Source organism: Cataglyphis hispanica, chromosome 8, assembly GCF_021464435.1.
Source record: "Cataglyphis hispanica isolate Lineage 1 chromosome 8, ULB_Chis1_1.0, whole genome shotgun sequence".
In the NCBI taxonomy this organism is placed as follows: domain Eukaryota; kingdom Metazoa; phylum Arthropoda; class Insecta; order Hymenoptera; family Formicidae; genus Cataglyphis; species Cataglyphis hispanica.
The window spans coordinates 1876570-1897027 of NC_065961.1; the positions used below are offsets into that span (position 1 = coordinate 1876570).

At 31.0% G+C, this 20458-nt stretch overlaps 3 protein-coding genes across 5 annotated transcripts in view; 1 reads left to right on the forward strand and 2 right to left on the reverse strand.

The window, feature by feature from the left end:
• Positions 1-20458, forward strand: part of LOC126851406 (pre-piRNA 3'-exonuclease trimmer-like) — a 119025-nt gene that overhangs the window by 73664 nt on the left and 24903 nt on the right. The window lies entirely within an intron of this gene.
• Positions 6457-17014, reverse strand: LOC126851396 (sodium- and chloride-dependent GABA transporter 1-like). Its single transcript, XM_050595320.1, has 11 exons — positions 16684-17014; positions 13706-14011; positions 12879-13013; positions 12646-12774; positions 12200-12338; positions 11105-11476; positions 10515-10731; positions 9555-9707; positions 9231-9434; positions 8869-9039; positions 6457-8732 (listed from the first exon to the last, which is right to left on the reverse strand). The coding sequence occupies exons 2-11, from the start codon at positions 14004-14006 to the stop codon at positions 8595-8597; spliced, it is 1959 nt and encodes a 652-aa protein (XP_050451277.1). The 5' UTR covers positions 14007-14011; positions 16684-17014; the 3' UTR covers positions 6457-8594.
• LOC126851420 (uncharacterized) lies at positions 17721-20434 on the reverse strand. Its single transcript, XM_050595382.1, has 5 exons — positions 19855-20434; positions 19698-19793; positions 19094-19344; positions 18451-18715; positions 17721-18152 (listed from the first exon to the last, which is right to left on the reverse strand). Exons 1-5 carry the CDS (start codon positions 20239-20241, stop codon positions 18057-18059), a joined length of 1095 nt encoding a protein of 364 aa, XP_050451339.1. The 5' UTR covers positions 20242-20434; the 3' UTR covers positions 17721-18056.

Consider the following 20458-nt stretch of genomic DNA (forward strand, 5'->3'; position numbering starts at 1 on the left):
AATTTGGAATGCAAGAATGGTCTCAGATGTCGAAGTAAATCGCGAATCCTTTACGATCGTCCGAGAAATAAATCTTTGTTCGGAGAAGTCTTTTGAAGAAAGCTTATCTTTTCTTCTCATAAGTCCATTTTTGCTTCTACTTGCATACTTCTTGCATACACACACTCATGGATATGGGGAAATTTTAGAAGTTTTTCCAGAAAGTTTTGAAGTTGTGAAGTGTCTTGAACAGTAAAGTGACAAACTCGAACGAGAAAGAAATGCGATACATGAAAAATTTGATCTGTGTGAGTTTGAGAATGCTTAAAAAACAAATTTTTTAAATATCTAAATTATATCATAACTTATTAACGGTTAGGAATATAAAAAAAGGTAAAAACAATTGGAAAATTTTTTATTCCAAGTTTATACACAATATGTTTCTTTTTTCATTATAATAACTTTTTACTTTGACATATGTGACATATATTTTTCGAGATATATCCTGTATTAGAGGGAGGCCGAGTAATTTTTGTAATTTCTTTTTTCTCTCGCAATTATGTTTTGAACGGATCATTTTGAATAATAAAAGTTTCTAAGTAATTTCTATAACGTAACATATTATATATGTATATAATATTGTTTCATCGTGAGGAAAAGCACGTCTCAAGGCAAACATAATTGCAATCTCAATGAATTATGCATAAATCGCGATGATAAAGTGAAGAAACTGTCGCACAATGAAGAAATCTGATAATGAAATGAACAACGATCTTTGTCGAAAATAATCTTTAAATCGTTTTTGGCGAAATAACAAATTTTATAATATTAAACAGACTGCTTTAGTGCTACAATCAACAGAATAAAAAATTCTTTCAAACGTATATAACTTTTTTTCAATCATAATTTCCAGAAAATTTCGACTGTATGTCTATTTTTAAAGTTACAATATTCAAAAAAAAATTATGAAAAAACGTTGCGAGTACATAAAGCAGATTTGCTAGTGTCGTGCCATGAGAATTTATCCGTGGTAATTTTTTAAGTGCACTTTAGTCTATTCTACCTCCACATCTTAAAATACTGTACAACTCATAAGCGTGAAATGTCGTTGAATATTTCAGAACAAACAGAGACGTTTTATAATGAAAAATTTTTTATAATGAAAAGATAGAAAGAGATAAAGGGATATTTCTATTTGCGACATTTTATTTATATGTATAAAATTTTTTCAATTTATAAATATTTGTTTATGCACATCTGTAATTATTTTATCCGCAATTATCGAAAAATCATAAAATATAATTATGAAGTTTTGATTGGCAATCAATTTTTCTTATAAAAAAATAGTGAAAATAATAATGAAAATTACAACAAAAAGAAAATTAAAATGTTTTATTGCTTTTTTTAATTAAATGTATATCGAAGATATCTCATTTAGTTCCAACACAAAATGCGCTTAAGGATTAACATTCTTTTTATCGCAAAGATTAAGAAGACTCTTCCTATTGCAAAGATTTATATTTTCTTAGAACGAAGATCTTAACTGTGTTCCTCGTGCCGTTAAAGTTACTTGAAACAGAAGTGCGTACGTATAAAGGGTGTCGTCATAGCAACACGTGACAGACTTGCGCCCTAAAGTAGCATCACGTTGCCAAAGGTTCTTAAGCTTTGCGTTTTACTGCTGTGTGGTATCGTTGTGAAAACGCCGGTCTCGTGTTCAATGAATAGGCCATCCGAAACCAACGAGGCATAGGACTATGCTTCAACGTAACACCTGTGTATCTCGCAAGTGCACCAGTAATTGCTTGATGCAAACTATGTTACACGCGAAATCTGTCCGGAACTTCTATCGAAGCCGTATAAATGTTTTAATAAAAAGTAAAAGCCAATCCATTTAGAGTTTGCGTGAATATACGAACAATTTAAAACATTCTATTTAAAATATTTTTAGAGTATACTTGTTTCTGTTTAATTTTGTAATAAATGAATCAGTATTTTATCAGAATTTAAAATTAAAACCTTTGCCATTTGTTTTAATTAATTTTTGCCTACCACACACAATTAATTAAAGATGGTTTATTAAAACTTCTGAAATTAAAACTATTAATATTTTGTGTTTTTTGCAAATTTTATTTACAATTATAAACTCTCAATGATTTATGTAACACAAAAAGTAATTATTTTTTTGATCAATAAAATTTGGAGAAACAATTCGAGAAACATAGATATAATTGAATCATTGATGCTAGTTTTCTATTTTGACTTTGTCAGTTTCTTCGCGATTAAAGGCAGATAACGTTCGATGCGATATTATGGTATTTAAAGAGCACAGATTTAATTATAAAATATGCGGTAATTAACGTAATACGTATAATTTTATAGTAGGAAATAATTATCATAAGAATGTCTTCGCGATTGAAGGTAAAAAGTTTCATGATTTTCTTATGTAATCAACGAAATACCGTATCATAGTATAGAATATGAAATTGTAATCAGGAACTCTTGTTACTTTAAAAAAGAAATCATTGAAAATCACTGAAATCGCGCACTTTTGCTGCTCGATCGCAGTGAAATCCGTATAAGAACTGATTAGCCCGAGTAGCTTACATTCATGAAGAAAGAAAGAATCGAAGTCGAGCATTTTTCTAGGATTTGCAGGATAAATATTGGATCTGATCGGCTTACGAAATTGCAAGTCGAGGGCGAAGAGAATTGTAGGCGGGATGTAGTTTTGCTATCTTTTCGCAATACGAATCCTGTAACGTGATAGCGTCATGATGTCTTTTGCTCCGATTTCCGATAGCTAAACTTAACACAGACAGATTATATCTAATATAGAGCAATACGAAAAGCACTACGCGGTGTCCTCACCGAGAATAGCAAACTGCTATTTTCCTTCCCATTTATATTAAATTTATTTTGGACAAAAATAATTATTTGAAACTTAACATAATTATACAATATTGATCAAAAGCGTGGAAAATTTATTTCACGAAAAAATGTCAATCAAATGTCAACTAAATTAAATGTTACAATGATGATATTTTGTGAATTAATTTATAAAGAAGAAAACCTTTTTCTTCAAAACTATTTTAAATTTATGGCTTTTACTTATATGTTAATCTAAATATAGCTTTATGTACTACAATTTATCACACATATTCCATATGCTATTACTGATTGAAAAAATAATCATTTAGCGTAATTTGCATAATATAGATAATACATATGGTTTGTATTGCAAACGAGTTTGAGCACTTTATTTTCTCTTCCTCGTTCTTTTCTTTTCTTTTTTTTTCTTTTTTTTTTTTTTTAATGTGCTTAGCTTAATTAGAGAGAAAGGCTCTATTTCTGGTTTATCCTCTATCATCAATTCTACTTAGGACAAAAAAGTGGCGAATGGGACATTCTGTATATGCTAACTTTCAAGCTATACAATTTTTCAAACCTCACAGAGACAAAATGGTAGGAGAAAATTAGAGGACATTGGGGAGGAGAAAAATTAGAGGGCTAAAAAGTACACTTTAACATCTCATCATATACTTTTAACATTTTATTTTTTTACTTGAAAACTCTGCAAATTACAAAATCATATTTTTATTCTGATTTGTAATGGATTATTAAAATTACATCAAGATATTTTATAAATATAAAAAATTTTTGAAATGAATAATAAAATATTTATGTAAGCTATTTTTTTTTCATTATTTTATAAAATGCCTAACATAAAATAATTATTTAACTGTATGTTAAATTTCTTATTACAAATAAGTATATATTTCAAATATGTATTTCTCTTTAGAAATTTCAACTAATTAATTAAAATAATTATTAATTTTATTAAATAATAAAATATTTATTTATAACAAATAACTTTACTTTTAAACAAAACTAAATGATTATTTTTAATAGTATGTGCATTTGAAATATGCCCATCAGTGAGTTTGAGTCTATAACGATATCATTATCTTTTCGCGCTGTTTGCGCGGTCAAGCAGTGTAAGACGGTTTTAACGGCGCATATCTACATGAAAGAGGAATGTCATTGACAAACGGTGGCCTATGGAGGATGCGCGGTAGCATTGCGATAATAATCGCCACTGCAAAATATAAAACCGCGTAACGATCGAGTTTAGTGTGGCAGACGGGGAGGCGCATATCAGCGCCTTTCGCACTTTGCTCACCCGTATCACGTCGCCTTTAGCCGTCGTAAAACATACCGTGATACGTCATTCCGCGGGATGAAAAGTGGGTTGAACATATACGCACATATATATCCGCGCGTGCAAAAAAAAGAGGGAGAAACATGGACACTCGAAATATGACGAGATCGTCTCGTTGATGTCGCACGTGATACAAAGGACAACTCGCATTTCCGCGCGATTCTACAATTGTCATTTGAAATACATTATTTTTATCTTTGAAATAATGGTCTCGGTGAAAAGCTTTAAAGCGAACATACTTTTTTACGGAGTTGCCGTATTTTTTTCTCTCTCGTTGTCAATATGAAAAAAACCATAGATTTCCGATTGCATCATTTGATGAAACTCGCGATGATTAAGAAGAGAAGACATTGCAATTTATCGGAAATTTTATTGTAGAACAGCTGTCGCATCTATTCCTCGAAAGTTCTATATTCACATGATGTAATTATTCCGATGTTGCGTCGTTAGTAAACTATGTTTGTTGAGCGATGGGATATTACAGAAGCATTACAATCATTCATTACGAATATCTGTACTACTGAAACTGTGGATTATTACGTCCGTTACATTCATAATTGCTATGCAAAATTCGACACGCGATTCTATTGGCAATCAAAATATTGGTACGACTACAGGGGTTCTAATCTGGGTCTGTAATTCAAGGCTGAAATAGTTAAACAACTAATGAAGATTAGGAAAGTAAATATAATAAATATCCACAAATTATGAACAATCGTAGATGGCACATAATAATAGAAATTATGAATTATTATGTATCGGTATATATATGTATATATGAAAAATTATATCTCGCAATATAATAGGCGTTGATATTTATTCAAGTACATATATATGGATACAATTCAGCCGGAAACATATACATAATGTTGTAACTATGTGTAACACCCAATGCATTAAGCCATTATACATTTGCAAATAATGCATTGCTTTTAACGCATATATCGCTCGAAAAATAATCGAATTTAAACAAATTTCAGCCCTCGTTCAACATTACGACTCAGAGATCACGCAATCTATTTTCCAAAAATTTATTTCAAAATTCTTATCCACCGTTTCATTTTGTTATGTTTTTGTAAAATTCGTGAAATATAGAAATGCTTGTGGCTCTCAGGATATAAATACATGAAACAATGAATAAATTTAGCGATGCGATTGCATCGGCGAATAAATTAATTTTGGATAGAAAATTATAAAAAATTTTGAAATAAATCTACTTATCGTAATCAAAAATACGTACGAAAAAAATCTAAAAATATAGATAAGATTACTAATTCATGATAAATATTTCGAATATTTACAGTTGGAAATATTAAAATAAATATACATATATCTAAAGAATTAAATAAATTTTTATACTAGGCGAAATTTTATATTCTTAGCAAAATGTGATAGAAATCTGAAATCAATTTTTTTTTTTTGTATAAATAAACGATTGTATAATAATATTTCAATAATTGTAATAAGCGATACAAAACATTTTTCTCGTACATTATACGCATATCATTATATAATCAAGAATTAAAGAGATTCGATCAAAATGTGCGATGAACTTAAATTACAGAAAATTCTTACAACATTGAAAAAATAAAGCGACTATTTAATTTTTGTTTACAAAAACAATACTGTGTTGGCTCAGATCTTTTGATTTTCCCGCGGTCATATATATCACTATACATCGTATAAAACGTAATGTATATACGTATATAGAAATATAATATTCATATAACACGCTTCATTCTTTGTACAAGTTTTAGCAGCGATTCGTCGAGCCATAATCGAGTCACCTGTGGTCGATAAACACATGCGGTCATCCTGCGTTCGACAATATCGCAAATATTGCCGGGCAAGAATAATCGCGGAAATTCATGCTCGTCCTCCCTCTCCCGATTGTGTTTATGTGTATGTCACATTGAATACATTTATAGATACAGTTAGGTAGAGATACGGTTATTACGCTATCATGCGCTGAACAAATGTTTGTTGATGTTAAACACGTATACACAGTCGCAGTGTTGTGTTTTCTCGTTTATAATGGGTGAAAAAATGTTTTGTATGTCGCGTGTCATTGGTTAATTTGTCGATTAATGATTAAATGATCAAGACTCTCGCATGTGTACAAATATTTTGCTTTAATAGTATCATTCGCAAACAGAATCATCGTTTTAAATCATTATAAAATATGTATATGTGACTCTGACGATATATAAATCATTAAATAAAGTTATAAATTAATCATGCCGTTATATACGCACATTGTTCAACGCAGATCCAACTGGCTTATAATATCGCTCATTTTTTAGCTTACTATTGGAAGTACTTCTCATCGTAATGGTATGGTACTAAAATAGAAACGAATATCGTAGCCATATCCCTTAGTACTGTACAACGTCAACAATTGTAACACTTCGACGAATAGCGCTCGCGATTACTCTATACGGATTAAATAAGAGAACATATCTTAATGAATTAGGCCGGTTGAAAATGCATATAGCTTCGTATCGTATGTTATTGCTTTTATATTACGAGCAAATGAGAAATCTCTCCTATAAGAATATCTTTAAGTAAGAAAACAAAGATTTGAAATAATAGAAATTAAAAGAAAGTGATAATTATATTATATTAGCGGTAGTAATAAGATAAATCAGTTTTATATTCCCCATAATTTTTTTTCCAAGTAAAATACGCCATATTCTTTGGCTCATTTCAACTGATTCGAACGAATTAAAATCTTATTTGGAATATAAAAGATTAAATTGGATAACATCGTTCAACGAATAGTCTCGATTTTTTTCCAATAATTATATATGTATATATATGTAACATACATATCTTTCTTTTAAATTTAACTTTAACTTTTTCTAAAATACTGTCAGACGTGTCTCGGACACTGAATACTACTTTGTTACACATTAATTTGCAAGTTTGAATCAGTTTTCGAATATATTTTAAACAAAATTGTGTGTAAAACAAAAAGTTGTTATTGGAGCAATTAATTTTTCGTATTATAAAAAATTGAGTTTCAAGCAGTTAAATAACTGGAACTTATATATAATATTATAATACTATGTTACGTCATAATAAATGCATCATTATCATTATATAACCGTATCATAACGTGAAAGGTGAACAAAAAAATTCAAATATTTGTGCTGTCAAAGTTGAGTATACAATACTGCTAAAACTTTATGATAGAAACGTTCTGTATCCTGCTAGGGTCCAGTTGATTATCGCAACTAGTTGGAATTGAACGTGTCTCTTCTTAGTGAATGCATTGAGTCACTTCAAGATACACATACCAAAATTATATTACATTTTTATTTTTATTTTATTACTTGTACTTTAGTATATTGTGAATTTAGTAACTGTCATTAACTCTCTTTACGCTACGCTTTTATTTTATTTCGTAGAGTTGCAACAAATCTCTTAATGCATTCACCAAGCGGAGACTTTAAATGCGTGAACACTCATGGACTGCAGCATTTTGAGTGAATATAAGAAATGTAAATTTCTATTCATCTCAAAAGCTCACATGTCATTCTTCAATACGAGAACTTTCAGTTCCTTTAAAGTTCCTAGTCATATCATCAACCAAACAATCTTTTTGTTAAAAATTCATGTACTTATCGCGACATATAATCGCGATATAAAAATATACTTCTTTTAATTCATCCCCAATAAATAGGTATCTGAAACATACTCTCTCTAGCGCGGTATACTATTATTATTTCTATAAGTACTCTTTTTTAATCCGCCACGCTTCTAATACTCTCTTTTATATCATTTATTTTATCAGCTTGATCAACACAGACGAATCATTTATAATTTCGTTCCCCAAATAATATTCTTGTCAACTAAATTTCCCTTTCTTAAAACTTTAATAGCTGATATTATTAACAATAAACCTAAATAAACTCAAGCTCAAATGAGATAAGCTATTCTTGCGTTTCTTTAAATATTATTTCTCAGTATATTTTTTATAAATTTATATGTATATAGAAAATTATATAACATATTATATATTACATAATCCTGGGACAAAGTTTCTTTAAAACAATTTCTTTTTAAATAATAATTCAAGACTATTGCGACATTAAAATGTTATAATTGATCAGCTATTAAAGAATCAAGAAGAATCTTTGACGTTCTTACCAGAAATACGTTATTAAATAAATATTTGATTTAATACTAAATAAATCATAATATAATGATCGCACTAACTGAGCATGCTATGTGAAATCGATTAATTTGACACGCGTCCAGTTTGACACAAATTACTACTGAATGCCCAGTCGTGTACTGGATTCTTTTTACTTTATTTATCTCACTATAAATATTATTTTTACGATTAATGTAACCTAATATATGAATTAATAGTGATCGCTATCGTTAATCATGTTTGACTGAGGAAACTGTTATTTTTCGTAATTAAACCTGCGCTGCTCTCCGACATGGGTATTACGGCCGACTTTTCGCCTTTCGGTAACTTTGCATGCGATTTTATGTTCGGTTGCAGACCTTTTTGGATATTCTAAAAAAAGATAGGAGATTATATCTGCGACTCAAGATTCAAATAATTATGGCTCTTATTATCGTATGTACGATAATAATTCCAGGTAGCGTTTGTATGCATGCAATTTACACGCAAACAACGTCGTCACATTTACCTCCTTAAACGATCCTGGCGTCATTATTACGTAGTACAACGCGTAACCTGGTATCCATATCATAGATGAAAGACTCAAGCATACTCCCACTATTTCCGCCCATGTTGGATACTCGTAGCTGCTGCCATATTTGAGTGGCTTATATTGCACGATTTGAAATACAAAGATGAACTGAAAGATAAGAAAAAATTCAAACTGAGAAAATTTTCTCTATGTGGCTTGTATAATACACTTTACATATTTTTAGTTTTTCTTCTCTTTTTTCTTTCTATTTTTTTTTTCTCTCTTTGAAGTGTAACAATTAGTGCGTGCAAGCTTGTTTTTGAATGCTGTAATTAATGCAAACGTATTATTATACTCACGACCATGATCACCGGCGCGAATAAAACCCAACATATGTACCAGAATTTATTCAAACGAATTCCCATCATCTGATGTACGCAGTCGCAGAATTTCTTTGCTCCGAAAATCCACGATATCGCGATCGTTTGGAAGAAACATACCCACAATATGGACATACCGCTCGCGGAGTAGAAATCCATGAGTTGGAAAATATAAATTCCACCCTGTAAAAAATAACATTTTGATTTTTTTTTATTAAATTTTTTATCGGGCGTTTAAAACTTTTTATCATATATCCGATTTCTTGCGTGTCGATTGATTGACATAGTTTGTCGAATACTAACGTTCGTGACCATCGGAACTCCCAGAGCGAACATTATCAGACAGATAGCTATAGTGAATTTAATCCTGTGAGGACGTAGTGTATCCGGCCAGTAGTCAACCATACCGGTTATGAAAGATTCCACGATGCAAAATTCACTGTCGATGCCGAGTATCTGCATGGAGAAACGAAGCGATTCGTATATAATTATTTTACATTTGTGCCAAAAGTTGGAAAAATTTTAATTTTCCCATGCTTTGCTCCAAAATCTACGTTTCGATTTACAACTTGTATTTCGTAATATATATATATATATATATATATATATATATGCATTTACAATATTCCATTAAAATTATAATCATTCAGTGATCCGATAGAAACGATTCCGATAGAAATGATTCTTACTGCTACACGATTTGTTTTGTCGTTAAATAATCTTAGAAAAAACTAATTTTATAACAATAATATGAATTACATATTAGACCGTAAATTTTTAAAATTTTTAGGAAAAAAATTGAAGCTTGACTAAAATTAATAATTACAATATAAATTTGTAAATTGTGAAATGTTTGTAAAAAATAAAATATTATAGTGTTATATCAAATTTTAATTATACTATTTGAGAAAATTTTTGCATAAATTGTTAATATTTGCTAATATCATTCTATACTATTGGGAGTTCAATTCGTTAAAATTTAAATTTACTGTTAATTTATTCTCTAAAATAAAAAAATATTTCTCTAAAAATTTTTCAAACTTCTTTTAATATTAAATTTTTTTATATTATTTTTCATCAACATTTCACAATTTTTTTTAGCACAAAAGTATACAGTTTGACATTAAATTGTGTATGAATGTCGGAAGAATCTTCCTGCTGAGGGCGACAATGTGTGTCCAAACCCTTTTTACAGCGATGTACATCACATAATAAATATAGACGGCAACAGCCGATTCCGTCGTCGGAATAACAATTTCTTACAAGCAGCATCACGAAGAATATAATGGCCCACAACGAAGCACCGGGTAGCTTCAGAACGACTTCGGGATACGTGAGGAACACGAGACCAGGTCCGCTCTTGACGACCTCGGACACCTGCGTTTGCTGTTCCAAGGCGATGTGACCCAGTATCGAAAATGTTACGCAACCGGCCAGAAGACACGTCAGGGTATTGACTACGCAAGTGATTATTGCGTCTCTGCAAGACAAAACTCCCTTTTTGAAAGACTCCAGCAGCGACGATACCGTCGTGTGATTAAATAAAATAGAACGCGCGCTACAAATTCATTATTCAAAGCAATTCTCTCGCAGCTTAGGCATAAATAAAGCCAACGTGAAATCTGACACGGCTAACATGTAGCGATACACGATGGATTATTCAAGTCGACATGGAGCTGCAAAACCGACGATTGCAGCATCGAGAAAGTTAATTAAGTTCTACGATTAAATTCTGCCTTGACATTCTTGTTGGCGAAAAATTACTTCTCGAACGAAGCTAAGCAACGCTGTTACTGAAGCTCGATATCTTGTCGATAATTGCCACATCCGGGAAAAAATCTTACATCGCTTACCTATAACAATTGTGATGGAACTTGTTGTACGAGCCTAGGGCGGGCAGGGCACCGGTACCGATACTGTACGCAAAGAAGATTTGAGTAGCACCGTCTATCCACGGTCCGGGATTGCGCAATTCTTCCCATCGCGGCGTCACGTAGTAAAGCAAACCCTCGTACGAGCCCTCCAACGTCACCGCTCTTCCCAAAAGAATGAAAAGCACCACGTACGGGAACAAGGCTGAAAACCAGATGATCTTACCGCTCTGATGTAGACCGCGCCGGATGATAAAGTAAACGAGCAACCAGCCGACAATCAGACAGCCTAGCAGCTCCCACTGGATCTTGCCGATAGTTTCGATACCGGATGTGATGCCAAGAACTCGCTGACTGAAAATGCAAATTATTGCAATTTATTGCAATCGATATATTCATCTTAGAAATATTAATATTAACGTTTGAGATAAAAAAAAAAAACAATAATTAACACGTCTCAATATTTCAACCATGGTTTTATGTAGGTAATATTTATGATAAAAATTATATAATATAAATATAAATATCAGATTAAATTAAAATTACGTAATTATTATGCAATATATACATATTTAAAAATCGCGACGATTTCACCCCCACGAAGTAAATCTATAATAAGTTTATATTAAACTAATAAATTGCGGCGAACATATAAACATATTCTCTAGAGATTAGTATTTTTGACATCAATACGTTACATAAACGCGTTTGCACACGAGCAAATTTGCTTCGACCTGATTTTAAGAAAATCAATATTGCATTTTCTCTTATCATTCTTATATTCTGCACAAATCCCCTGATACTTTCATCATACAATAATTCTCGCAAGGGACAGTTCGATATTCACGTATACTTTGATTACTTAACTTAAAATTATTGAAGCTAAAAAATTCTTTAATTTAAAGAATATATATATATTTTTTTTTTACCAAATATATAGAGAGGAATACAAGAAAAAGAATATTATTAGCTAGCAAAAACTTTCTTCGTTTTCTGTAATATTTATTATAGACTTATATGTTCATATTATTTTATTTGTTTATATATAACAATTATTTAATAGTGCACTTTACTTACTCCCAATATTCTTCTACCGGCGTGGTATGATGGCACGTATTATTTTCGGCAGATATTATTTTAGAACAGTTTGTTCGTCCATGCGTGGTTTTGTTATCTTTGGTAGCATCGAAGCAATCAACCGTGTTCCACCAATTTCCTGAAAAAAGAACATTCTATATAGGATATTCTGTTTATAATATCTCGCATTCCAATACTTTATATAAATATCAATTGAATGTAGAAAACACAGGTAATACGATATTCAGATAATACTTTTAAGTATCTTTAATTATAATACTTTCTCTTCTTTTTTGAGCAATTTTGACATATGAAAAATAAAGATGTAAGATCTGTTAGTCTCGAAGTATGTTTTTTTTTTTAAGATTCTATGGTTTTAAAAGGTTTAATAACATAATTTTAATAAGCGTTAGATAATTTTATAAGAGATATGTTATAATATTTACCGCAGCCACTCCAAGGTACTTTCGGTAAATTCACGAATGTGCTTATTAGATAAAAAAGTGTCCAAGAAATAATTATACAATAATATATGTCGAGGAAGAATACAATAGTCATCGTAGCATATCCCACACCTGAAATACGACGATAATAAATTACGTATTTATTAATATATCATAGATATAATCGAGCTATAATATAATCTTAATTTGACGATATTGGAAAGCAATCTTTTTACCTTGCAAAAGAGGACACAATTGTCCCACTAGCGACATCCCACCGGCTCCAAGATATTGTCCAATAGCGACTTCTTGAAAAAATATAGGGATTCCGCAAAACAGCATCGCGATACCATAGGTGATCAGAAAAGCACCTGCAGAAAAATTCCGAGATGAATGAAAATAATGATTAATTAATTTACTGCTAATAATAATTATTATTTTTACATTGAGTTATAGAAAAATAAATAATCTATGTTGTTTATAGTGTAAATCACTGTTTTTATCAGAATACATTTTTTTACATGAACTTAAAATAAATTAATTAACAATGCAATTGCAATTAAGTTCGGGAAAAGCGAAATTGCGAGCTATACTATATTTTAGTTCATGCAATATATTTTTTCATACATATTAAGGATTTTCACGACTTTGTAAGCTAGAGGGGTAATTATGCATGTCGGGTGCACTGAAATTTAACGCTCTCTGTGTCCTCGATTTATAAAAGCTTTAATGAAGGTCGTAGATAGGATAATATTTAAGAGTCACAAGAATTAAAATAATTTATTAATTTTATTTTAAATTGTGTAAAAATATTCTTTATTCTATCATTTCAAAATAAGAGAGAGTATTATATTTTATTATATTATACATATACATTTTTTTATCTTGAAATATTCTAACAAAAATTTAAAAAAAAAATTGAATTATATAAATACAACTAATGATAAAAATAAAATTGATAATACACTATAATTAATTATGAATTTATAAGCTGATTCAGAGTTCTAATATTAAAAGCGATCATTTAAATTATTTATGTAAATCTGATATTTTATCGACTTACCACCGCCGTTTTTATAGCAAAGATAGGGAAACCGCCAGACATTTCCGAGCCCGACGGAGACACTTATACAAGAAAACAGGAAGTCGAGTTTATTGTCCCAGCCGCCGCGTTCGACATCTTCCTCCCTATTACTGATTTCGGTCATTTTACCCTGCGGCGAGGATACTGTCATCTTGGGCACGGTGCGGGACGGCTCGCGTCTCCTGTCCGTCCCTACCGATTTAGCTTTGAACTCTATGAAGGTCTGATCGGGGTCGACTTGATCCTTCTCCTCGCCCCAGTAATACATTTTCTCCGCCATGGAGCCTGTAATGCGTCGAAAGTTGATACTGAATATCTATAAGAAGGAGCGAGAAACCTGGTCGTGGAAGATAATTGAAAGGATGAAACGCAAATTTTCTCTTACGACCTTCGTATTATCGATTATAAAATTGTTATATTTTTCTTATTACGCGTAGTTAAGGCATATTTCTGCTAAAAAGAGACACACGCGATATCTTATATAAAAGAGGGTAAAAAATGTTATAATTTGACGTAATGTGAATAAAAAACTTTACATTATTATATATTCCTTTTACAATTTTCTCTGTAAATCAAAGTAGATTAAAATGGAAAGCTAATTTATTTCGTGAAACTAAATTTTTTTTTAATCTTCGAAATCAATAATTAGAGAGTTTATTAATATTCACACTTACTTTTATTATATTTTTTTAAGTTTTAAAAGGTATTTTTATTTTTTATTTTTTGATACAATTTTTTCTGGAGGAAGATTAGAAATTTAAAAGTTTACGGAAAATTTTGCAAAAATTCCATTCTTTTTTTTTTTTAATTTGCTTATTTTTAAGATTTTTTTTATACATAGACTCCTTTTTAGCAGAAATCTATTTGCAGAGAATCTTACTTTAGGTTGCAATGTAAATTTCCGAGAAGTCAATAATGCAAGTGTACACATATTTTCCATAATACCAACATTTTGTTGTGATTCCTATTGCATTCATAGAAAAAAAGCGATGCACTTTAACGATAAATTTCTCTACCCACGTTCCGATAACGTTCTGACACGCAACTGTAAAGTACAAGCAATTACGACGACTGCCATTTGGGAATTACTTTTTCAATAACCGCCTCCGTTTTATTTACCTCTCTCTTTTTCAATCTATATATACCTATATATATATAAATCACATTAACCTTTTGGATAATATAATATTAAGTAATACAACACTGCATTTAGCTATTTAAAACAGATATTGTTAAAGATAACGTAAATAATTGTGTTAAAATGATGCAGATAAACTTTCCAATATATTTCATATTGTGCAAACGAATTTATTTCAAATTACATAGCTGATATATGTAATAAATTTATTCTTAGTTTTATAAATAATATAATTCAGAAAAAAAATGAAATATTACATTGTATAAAAAGTTATTTAATCAGATTTACACTTAATTCAATTTAATGCCGTCAGAATTTTAAACAACTTTTTACATGATTTTTTTTTCAACCCACGTTGGTCAGAACTGGACCTATGCAACTACTAATTTCTCACTCGACGTATCGTGATCATTCCGCGTGTATTATTCTCGCTATACGCGTGTACGTTCATTGAAAATTCCCCTCCTTCAAAAATCTCTCTTTTTACCACCCTACTTCTTTCTCCATTGTAATCCTGCTAGTTTAGGATTTTGCGAATGAAGAGGGTGCACGTGCGAAATAGTATACACACGTGCGGATATGTATGAGTGTATATGTTGCTGCGTTTGTATGCGCTCGTCGTGCGCGCGACCTACGCGCGGATGCTGAACGCAAAATCAATATCAAGTTTACATCGCGTCTCACGTATACACGTGGACCGTGAACCTCGGCCGTAAATTCGGATGCGACATAACGCCTCGCTGATCCCCCATCGGATTGCGATTGCGTCACAACAATTGTTATACGAGGATGTATCAGGATATTTGAATATTTTAGGAAATTATTTGGAGGAAAGAACGCGTAGAAAAAGAAAACATAGACTGAGAAAGAGAAACTACAGAATACAAAAGATAAACCTTAAAACAATGCATTGTGTAATGTGAGCTGCAAATATAAGTGTCTCATTGTGCGTAATTAATTAGCCGAAGAAAAATAAAATTATTAATTTTCCACAAATTTAATGATATGTTTAGTGCTAAAAAAAATATCCAGTATTATCAGAACAAACTATATTAATCAACTTTGATATTTTCTGACATTTAACTTCTTTTTTAATGTATCTGTTTTAATGTACATTTTTAAAGCAAAGTCATAGTATGCCTTTGACTTAATATAATATGTATGACATTTCGCTGATGTAATATAATTACCAAAAAATAAAAATAAAAATATAAAATATAAATAATAAAAAAATAAAATTAAGAATTTTTTTAAAAAGAAATTTTTTATAATGAATTGAACACTCATATATCTAAAATATTAAAAAATTATATATTTAGTATTTATTATTGCCAATCATTGTGCTCATTTTATTGTCATAATTACAATAAACGAAACTAACAAGATGCTTGCATCATGCATTTGATCGTGTGAAGATAAATATATAATCATTAATTGAATGACCGTATACGAATCTTGATTATATTATTACATAATCTATGTGTTTGTCGAGTAACATACAATATTAAACCAGATTTATTAATTGCCATTGGGAAAAAAACAATGTTACAACACTTACAAATTTATAGCTTCATATACGCGCAATTTTTCTGTGACGCTTAAGTCTAATTATGTTCTCAAGATATAGCTAGATGCTACAGTTTACGTCTTGATGTGTAAAATTTGTTTCCGTTTGTTATTTTTCTGTGGTATATTTATTTAAAGTTTAGGTAGAGAGATTGATATGACGGACATTAAAAAAAAAAAAAAAATGAAAATTAATACATAAATATAATATAAAAATTTGTTTAAAAAATCTATTTTCTCAAAGTTTTCTTACCAAAAGATGCGTTAAAAATTCCGATGCACTAGCCGTGACTGTCAATTTTCTGTCTCGTCGTAATAATCGTAAGATCCGGTATTGCGCGTAATCATTACATCGTTCAAGGAAGGAGACGTTGCTACGTTGCGAGAAATCGCTCACGCCCGAGAATCCGCTTCCGGATCAAATCGCTTCCTGAAAAGGATTTGCCGACTCGAATCAACGGATGACTCGCGCGGATGCACTTGTCAGAGGTGTTGTTTGATAAAGCACACTTTCGGAGTAGACAATATTTATTTTGAAGTACTGACGCGTTGGTCACGGAATATCTGTGACCTACCCCACAAGAGATGCGGTTACAGAATAATACTACGTTCAAGATGGGGATTGTTACCCCCTTCCGAACGCATGCGCGTTTTTGTGCGCATCCCCGCCAGCCAGCCAAGCTAAGTGGCGGCGTCCTCTGGGATACGGTGGTGCGGCAGGATCTTTTATTCAATAAATAATCAAGAAGATTGAGACGAATTTGTTACAAAATAACATTGTACATTTATTTATAGATACTAACGAGAGATCACTAAATTTTTATATATAAAAAATTTAATTTAAATATATTTATGTATATGAATATTGTCACTGAAAATAAAATATATAAAATTTCATAGAAAATTTTTGGATATCTGAAACTATGAATTCTATTAAACTATGAAAGAAATAAATTACACATTTCGAGCAGATTCATCGGTGAATGCATCATATGTTGCTTTATCAGAAATCTAAACTTTGTTAATGAAATGAAAAGTTATATTACTTGAATAATCGACAAAATTATCACTAGAAGGAAAACTTTAAAATTTCAAATAAATTAATGCACATTTTTTAAAATCTATTATATTAGAAATTTGTACGGAAAAAATATTGCAAAAGAATGGAAAAATTTATATTACAATCAAATGCTAGAAATTTATATTTATTCATAAAAAGTTTATATACATATACATATTCTATTAATATATAATTGATATTGGATAGAAAGCTTCGTATTACGTGATGTTGCGCATTCTTTTAACTATTGCGTACATTCGATGATATATCGTTCGCGCGGTATAATCTCGAAAATAAAATCTCGCGCGCGATCCATTATATATTATTTGTATAAAAAATATTTTTATAGAAAATTTTGTGTAAAAATAACGCACAAATATTATGGTGAACTATAAAATCTTATTGAAATTATAAATAGCATCTCGCGAGGCGTTTATTCAAATTAAGTATCATCTACAAAATTGACGTGTCGCCTTCATGTAAATTTTTTTCGTGTTTATTAGCATTACTCAATTAACCGAAGGCGCATTCGATAACGAGCATTCGATTAATACTGACTAGTCCCTTCAACATTCACTTGATTGCTCGCTGGAATTACTCGGTATCACTGTGTGACACCCACGTCGGTGTCGGAATTGCTTGGCCGCGGATTTGTCGGCATTCTGGAAGAAATATAAATTGCAATTACATTGCATCAACTGTCTATCGGAATTAAGAATTTCTTTGAAATTTCAATGAAATTCTTACAAAAGGATCTTTTCTCTCTAAAGATAATATAACTACGGCAATAAGTGATTATTCAGTCTATTCTATTTTTATATTATTTTTATTTTGAGAAGAAAATTCAAGATAAATGTAGTAAAATAAAATCGTTATAAAAGTAACCATAATGCATCAATCAAACATTAAAAAAAAAAAAAATTATATGGTTAAAAAGAAAATTTTTTTTTTCATTATTACCTGAACGTCGTTCACACCCGTTACTGTGTGAAAAGATTTTAAAGATATTTTTCGCTGCGCTTCCTTAAACATAGAAAAATTTGGTGGTGGCATCCAATTCGTTCCATAAGAGATCGGATGTACGTCTCCTCGTGCCGCATTCACATCAGTTGACGTTTCTGAGCGACCGTCGTCACAAACTGAGCGACCGTCGTCACAAACTGAGCTTATTTCACTGTCATCCGTTGCTGCATTTGCCTCGGAACTTACAAGTAGTTGTTGCATTCTAGGAATAAAAGTTTTATTTAAAAAATACTTTATTGATTGTGAAGCATTATTATTATTATACACAAAAAATCTAATCTTTGTCAATTTAATTTTTTAATTTATCTATTATTTTAAATATTTCCATATTATTATTATTATTATGTTTTTTATAATTTAAAAGAATTGATAATACAATACTATAAAATAAAATTTGAGTTTCAAAAAAGAAGTTATAAATTTATATACACACATTATGCATTATAAGAGCTGTTGCAAAATTTGTTTACGAGAAAAATTTAAGTTTTTATTTATAAACAGAGAGAAGATATTTATAAACAGAATTACTGAAACAAAAATGAATATAGTAAATAATCGAAATACTGTTTGCAATACCAACCTATATTGGAACCATACTATGTAAGACTTTGTCATTGCAATAACGTCTCGAAGTTTACTAAAAATTTTTTTAACGAAAATTTCCAAGCGATCAATGTTTATTGCGCATCCCAGCGCGATTATTGCGATCGACATTGCGATTATCCAACTAATAAAACAGGCCGACATCACAGGCGGCTGTATAGGTGCAGGATAGTACGAAGACCAAACACGTTGCCACCAAGGGTACGAAATATCTCGATGCTCAGTTTCCTGCAATGATTATATATGTTTTTATTATATAATTTTATAATTATATAAGTTTGTGTATCTCTCTTTCTCTCTTTTATAAATATTTTATAAATTGTTAATAATCTGGATAGTAATATTGAATTGATTCCTTTTTATTTAAATCTTTCATTAAATAACGTTTTAATTTTTATATAAATATTATAATATATTTATACGTGTGATTATAATGTGTAGAAGAAAATTTTAGAAAGCTATTTTTTTTTATTTTAATATAAAAGATTAAATTGTCTTATATGTATTAAAGCAAACAATTCAAACATTGTGAGAGCGATTTCTTTGTTAAGTACAGCAGAAGTAATATCGAGTCCACTCACATAACTCCAATAACGCCAGACACTGCAGTAGAGTATTCTTTGAAGGATCAGCCATAACCATAGAAGCGCGGTAACCATAAGCCAACTGATTGACACCTTGAAAAACGTGCGCGTGTAAGAACACTAGTTTTACAACGGATTTCTAGGAATCTCGTACCTGAAAACCTTTATAAATGAGGGTCACGCCTATGAGGTCCATGAACCGCGCGGAGGACGGAGGATTCTTCCAAAGGACGAGCAGCGCGGCTGCCACGATTACGAAGGACGGTAGCGTGTGGATGAAATCTGGCCCGACTGCGATTTTAGCGTATTCACGGAATACCTTATGTCGCAGAAACAGGATCTCTTCAGGCACTGAGAACAGAGTTGCTAACTGCGAGTCTAGCGCACTCAGGCAGGACATTACTGACGAGTCAGCCTCTGATCCTTCGGGATTCACCGTCACCGCAGAGGAGAGAATCGCGGTTATGACGGTTACGTTCAGTCGCATCCTACATACGGAAACGCCTGATGTGCGCGTTGAAATAAACCGCGGAAGCGGCATTCGTCGTTTGTTAAATGATAAAAATGAATGACAGGAACGGAAACACTGTATATACGGTGTATGTTGAAAATCGCGTGCGTATTAAAGTTCTAGTTTGAAGTTATGGTTTAAATAACATGGTTACTTTATAAGTACGACGTAATAACTCGAAGCTCTCGGTTATTAAAACTTGAAAATTATAAAGTTGCACATTACGTTTTAGTAGCAGAGATCCTTG

Coding starts and splice junctions, on each gene's coding strand:
- LOC126851396 (XM_050595320.1), bottom strand. CDS start 14,006: ATGGCGGAGAAAATGTATTACTGGGGCGAGGAGAAGGATCAAGTCGAC. Junction 10,732..11,104: donor TTCCATCACAATTGTTATAG/GTAAGCGATGTA, acceptor TTTGTCTTGCAG/AGACGCAATAATCACTTGCG. Junction 9,435..9,554: donor GAGTTCCGATGGTCACGAAC/GTTAGTATTCGA, acceptor TATTTTTTACAG/GGTGGAATTTATATTTTCCA.
- LOC126851420 (XM_050595382.1), bottom strand. CDS start 20,241: ATGCCGCTTCCGCGGTTTATTTCAACGCGCACATCAGGCGTTTCCGTA. Junction 19,794..19,854: donor TCATTTATAAAGGTTTTCAG/GTACGAGATTCC, acceptor ACGTTTTTCAAG/GTGTCAATCAGTTGGCTTAT. Junction 18,153..18,450: donor CGGGTGTGAACGACGTTCAG/GTAATAATGAAA, acceptor TATTTCTTCCAG/AATGCCGACAAATCCGCGGC.